Here is a 6306-nt window from a genome sequence, read left to right on the forward strand (position 1 = left end):
CGGCAAGCCTCTGCTGAACCGGCTCATGTAACCGGTAGCAATACAACTTTTTTTTCCAAAGTGATGCTCATGAATAATTGCAATTTGGTAGCAATTGGATTTTTTTTTGAACTGATATACTCATGTAGTTGCTTAGAGTTGGTAGCAAAATTGCTTCAGGTCAGAGAATGGAGGACTTCCCGCCGATCTGGAAACCCAGATTTTCCCAGATTTTGCAGGGAAATCTAGGCAGATCTAGGATTTGGGAAGAACGAGCCCAGATTTCCCCACAAAATCTGGAAAAATCTGGGTTCCCAGATTGACGGGAAGTCCTCCAATGGCTGAAAATCAAACATTTCATGGAGGGGGTGAAGATTACATTTGTGAACATACTCATGTACATATGTAAATCCAAGTTTATTAAAGTCTCTGAATCACAAAACAAAAATTCAAGGGTTTCCCCTACAAATCTCAAAAAATCTCAAAAAAAAAAATCAAGGGTTTCCCCTCTACAACTTCCAGATAAAAAACATGAAGGTTTTTCCCTCTACAAATTCCAAAATCAACAAAAAAACATAATTTTATAACAAACAAAAATATAACTGTAACCTGCAACCAGCCACCTAACATCAGCAAGCTGATGCACCGTGGCCCACCGTCCATCCCAGTCTAGCAGGGTTGAAAAACGGTGAGAGGATGACCCCCATGAGCGCGCCGCATTGAAGGCATTATGCAAAGGGGGGCCACCGAGTTTAGCCCCTCAAACTGCGCAAGTGCAACAGCAGAGGGGGTGAGGACAAACCGCACGCTGGAAGTACAGCGGCAGAGGACGCCCTGGGGCTAAAGCAAACACAATCTCCTGGCCGTTTATATACCCATTCAACTCATCCACCCAGCCCTGGCCTTCTCTTTCCCAACTCCACCCTCAATACTACAGCCTGGTTGCAACAGAGCCCCACTCACACCGCTGTGGTGTGCTGGGCCTGTTTCAATGCCAAAAGGAAATATGAAAAGGTAACATGATAGTACAGTTACATACAGGTGGAACCCATTACAAGAGGAGGAGATAATCTTACATAACAGTTACAACATTTACATACATACACTCTTTGGTAGCCACAGCGGATTTTACGGAAGAATACACGACGTGGATACAAGGACAAGGGAGGAGGAAGGAAGGAGGACCAGAAAGAGGCTTTGACCCCCAAATCCTGGAAAGGAGGAGTATTTTAGTTGGGTGCAGAGTGCATGGAAGGTGGCTTGGTTACATAGCAACACATTCTGAAGGATATGGAAGGTGGCTTGGGTACATAGCAACACATGACATCAGGCAGTGCAATATATGCAGGCAGATAAGGTGTACAAATAGTGTCACTGCAGCATAATTCCCTCATTGTTTGTGTGGCTGTGCAGTACAGGTGTACATATGCTGTGCAACTGAGATACCCTGCAGCTAAATTCCCTCAAACACATTCCCCTGGAGCTAAAATCCCTCACTCTTCAATATAAAAGGAGCTCTTCTCCCCCCATAATTTCTCTTTTTCACCATCAACCTATAGAGGTCTGGTCACATATGGTAGTTTAGCAGTAGTAGTTTTTGAGTAGCGTAGAGTCAGTCAGTCAGTAGAGTGTTAGTGCAGTAGTAGAGCCCACAATCAACAACCAACCAACCGAACAACAACAAACCAACAACCAACCAACCAACCAACAACCCATTCTCCTTATTAGCGTATTAGTAGTAGTAGTAGTAGTAGAAGTAGTAGTACAAATTATAACATCAACAACAGTAGAGGAACTTCACCATAACAAACCACGTTATCCTTAGTTATAACCGGTCTAAAAAAAGACATTGAATTAGATATTTAGGTCTGATAGAGATTACTATATAAAAGTAAGAGCTATCTTGGAATCTGCCACATTTTCTTGAATATTGATTACAAGACTCTTGGTTATTTGCATAGTACTATTAGAGGGGCAGGTCTTTCTAACCACCCGTAGATTGTAATAGCTTTTCAACCTATCATACAATTTATTTCCCCCTCAAAGGAACTTCGATTACCCATCCATCCCTGGAGTCCTACACCGCTACTGGACAAAGTCTCCTTGACTACTTGACTGTACGCCCTGGCCTGCCTTGGAAACAAAACCACCGCCATGTCACTCCCCCACACCCTTTCAAGAGGGATTGAACAGCTATTGGACTATAAAGCAAGCTCTTTTTGTCACTTTGCTGGTGGTCAAGAGCCTGACTGATCATATTTCTCTCTAACTCAGTTTATGTTTTGTTCATCACTTGAGTTCATCTCCAAGACCAAGGAGGTCCTTGGCGTTTTGATGTCTCTCAATGCCTATGTTGATGTCATGAAGGTCTCCAACTCTTGTAAAGCCAGCACTGGTAATGTAAAGACGCGTGGCCGCCGCTACCGTCAGCGTCCTGTTCCCCTCATCATTTCCAACAAGGACAAGGGTATCGTATGTGCTTCCAAAACATCCTTGGTGTAAAAAGGAAAAGGGTACCGTCTGTGCTTTTGAAACATCCCCGGTGTCAAACTTGTCTTGGTTCACCAATTGAACCTTCCTCATACTTGCCCCTCAAGGTCGCGCCCGCTGATTCTGTATCTGGAACCAAAGCTCTTCTACCAGTATGAAATCCAATTGGTCCTCATACCCGCCGGACCTTCTTGAGTCAAACATTGGCAGAAGGAGAACACATTAAAGAACCGAGCCCGCCTCTTCCCGCGCCGGGTGACTAGCATGTTGTTTTTGAGCACGAGCAACAGCTTTGTGCTGCTGGCAAACGAGGCACATCCGAAAACAAGTGGCCAGTCTCATCACACAAGCATCTCCCTCATGAATGGCGACCGCCTCCTGCTCCAACTCTTCCCCTCAAACAAGCGCACCCCGTCAAGTATCTCCCCATACGCCCTTCTGCCCCCCCCCCCCCCCCTCTCCGACCACAAACACACCACTTCACCGCACCGCTCTTCGCCGCCAGCCTTGGCCTCGGCCCCGGCCCTCTGCTCTCAAGCTCCCCAACGCCTCCGCCGCGAACCAGAACTTCCAGAATTCCGATCCCCTCCCCAACGTTGAGGGCACGATGACTACCCAGGAAACTTCCAAACTTATAGCTTGGCCCAGATCAGAACCATGATCAAGCTGCTTGACATCATAGGTAAACACAAAGTCCTTCCTCCTCTCTTAACTCCTCTCTATTGCTGTTTTCAATTGTTTGGGGTTTTCTTTTAGTTTCTTGGTGTAAAAAGTCAATCAAACCTCCCCGCTGCTCCCTTCAGTAGTAATTTTGTCTACATCAGCCAGGAAAGATGTTATAGGTTTCCACAATGGTGGCTTATATTCATGTCTTGATAATCAGGTTTCATGACGATGTTTTTCAAGCAAAAGAATAGTTAATTAGCTACCTGCACAGTGTGATGATGATTATTGTCAAACTTTTTGTTCTGATTTGCTTTGATTAACCAAGTGACTTGAGGATCAGGGAGGAGATCCACATGAATAGTCTGCTGACAAATCTTGAGATGGTCAAGCAAAATGTTGGCATTGAGTATAGGCATGTTGATTAAGGTACTGTATTGAATGATTGCTGCCAATTGGGAGCAGGTTGATGAGAGTGGATTGATTGCTATCATGCACAAGCAGGTTGATCAGGGCAGGTGTTGATTAATACCATGTGATGGTTAATATGAGTGAAACTTGATAGAAACAGCCCTAAGAGTGGCCAGGAAGATGGGTGCAAATTAAAATTTTATGGAAACAGTGATTCTGAAATCAATCATCAGGCATGGGCTATTTGGGCTGTTCATTTGTTGCACAAGAGTAGGGTCGTGAAAAAGACTAGGGGTTTCCTGTCAGGTATGTGGTTTGATGTGGGAAGCTGAAGTGTTGATATGATTAATGTTGATATGATTAATGTTGATGTATTGCTGTGATTATCTGAATAGTGTAAATTGGCAATCACCACTGTTGCAAGTTGAAGCATCTGATTCTGATGGTTCTTTTTGAAACCATCATGGGCAAATAAATTGTTTCCAATTGGCAAAATGGCCCATAGTGTCTTTACCATAAATCATGGTCTGAATTATCTTTTTTTGTGGATCATGGATTTCTAATTTAACCATTTGAAATCATGTTGCTGCCTTGGATACCTCACAACTGCCAGGGTTACACATTTTTAAAACTCAGCAGGACATTTATTATACGGACCTACTTTGCGCAGCAGCGGAAAACTCTTTGCGCACAGAATTGACCGTCCCCCAACGTCGAGCCCGCTGTGCGCGCAAGCCGAAAAATACTTCGCGCACAGTGACTTCCCCCAAAAGAAGGAGGTGATTTTTCCGGATTTTTTTTCGATGGATCAAAAGAGGGGGTCTTACTTGCCCCTCCAAAAAATATTGGATTTTTTGAAGGTGTCCTTGTGATTCAAAAAAAAAAAAAAATCATAATATTAATCCAAAAAAAAGGCACCCGCTACCCCAGGGCATTTGTACCTGCTGTAAAACTTAAGTGGTTGGGTACCCAGCCCCTCAAAAAGAAAGTTCAAGGGGCAGCAGCTCTGGGCCCGGCTATCCCCCAGCCGCCGTGCCGATGGCCGGCACAGGCCATTGAGCGGAGTTGCACACTCCCCCGATGACCTGCCAGCACATTTGTGCATGTGGCACAAACTACCGGTCATTGAGGGGATTATGTACTCCTCTTGATGGCCAATCTATCCCGGTCATCGAGTGGAGTACATACCTCCCTTGATGACCGGGTCCATGCCGGTCATCGAGAGGAGTACATCCTTCCCTCAATGACCAAGTCCGTTCCATTCATCAAGGGGAGTGTTCACTCCTCTCGCCAACCGGAGCAACCAGGTCACCAAGCTCCGGTCGTCAAGAGGAGTGAACATTCCTCTCGATGACTGGAACGGACCCGGTCATCAAGGGAAGGATGTACTCCTCTCGATAAACGGCATGGACCCGGTCATCAAGGGAAGTATGTACTCCACTCGATGACCGGGATAGATTGGCCATCAAGAGGAGTACATAATCCCCTCGATGACCGGTAGTTTGTGCCACATGCACGCATGTGCTGGCCGGTCATTGGGGGAGTGTGCAACTCCGCTCAATGGCCTGTGCTGGCCATCGGCACGGCGGCTGGGGGATAGCCGGGCCCAGAGCTGCTGCCCCTCGAACTTTCTTTTTGAGGGGCTGGGTACCCGACCACTTAAGTTTTACAGCAGGTGCAAATGCCCCGGGGTGGGCTATCTTTTTTTTGGATTAATATTATGATTTTTTTTTGCATCACAAGGACACCTTCAAAAAATCCAATATTTTTTGAGGGGGCAAGTAAGACCCCCTCTTTTGATCCATCGAAAAAAAATCCGGTGTGGTGAGCCTCATCAAAAGCACCTTCACTCTCCGCAGGCTCCAGGAATCAACTATCAAGGCAACCAACCACTCAGGACAACAACACGGAACACCAGACACAGGACCCAGGCGCCTCAACATCAAACACTCCATCATCGCCAAATCCAGACATGCATCAAACATCAATCCACATTGGTCATCAACTAATGAATGTCTCTGCGCACCCGCAGCCGGTACCGGCCACCTGTAGGCGGGTACCGCCCACACCCGCCTGTGAGTGCCGTGTACGGGTACGGGTGCCTGTTTTTTGGGCTAAACGGGTGCAGCACCCGGGTACCCATCCAGGTACCGCCCCAGCTCACCGGGCTGGGGCGGGGCTTGGGTCGGTGCTCCTGCCGCAGTACACCCCATTGGGGCTCCCGTCCCAGGTTGATATCTGCTCGCCATTGGGATATCCAGGTCTTGCATCCCTCTTCGGAACCAACCCCGATGCCTCGCTCCCGCAACTGACTCAGAACCCAATCCAATTGCACGTCTTCGCCCGCAGATAATCCCCCCGAAGAACAGGGCAGTCAAGATTACACGCCGCACCCGCCTGTAGTACCGCCTGTGTACACGCCGCACCCGCCTGTGGGTGCCGTGTCCGGGTACGGGTGCGGCTTTTTTTGGTGGAGACGGGTGCAACACACGGGTGCGAGTGTACCCGTGTCCGTAGAGACATTCATTATCATCAACTCAACAGCCCTTTTCTTGCCTCTTGGTTTCACACTAATGCACCTACTTTGGGATTAGTACTTGTCTCATCTTCATGCGCCTCATCCCTTTTGTTCATTTCTCTTACACTTCTCCTTGATTGAAGTTTTTCACTGTTTCATGTTTTCCACAACCACAAGTCAACCGCCCCCCAGATTGTCTATATAAGCTGCCCCTTTTTCCACACTTTAGTCCCCCATCAGCTCAT

The 6306-nt window shown here is 47.1% G+C and overlaps 1 protein-coding gene across 1 annotated transcript; it reads left to right on the forward strand.

The window, feature by feature from the left end:
* Nucleotides 1-2829: 2829 nt before the first annotated feature.
* PtA15_7A813 (uncharacterized protein) lies at nt 2830-5896 on the forward strand (the record flags this gene model as incomplete). The annotated part of the gene is made up of 2 exons (XM_053171459.1): nt 2830-2887; nt 5805-5896. The coding sequence occupies 2 exons, from the start codon at nt 2830-2832 to the stop codon at nt 5894-5896; spliced, it is 150 nt and encodes a 49-aa protein (XP_053022638.1).
* Between the last annotated feature and the right edge of the window lie 410 nt (nt 5897-6306).

This window comes from Puccinia triticina, chromosome 7A (genome assembly GCF_026914185.1).
Source record: "Puccinia triticina chromosome 7A, complete sequence".
Lineage (NCBI taxonomy): Eukaryota > Fungi > Basidiomycota > Pucciniomycetes > Pucciniales > Pucciniaceae > Puccinia > Puccinia triticina.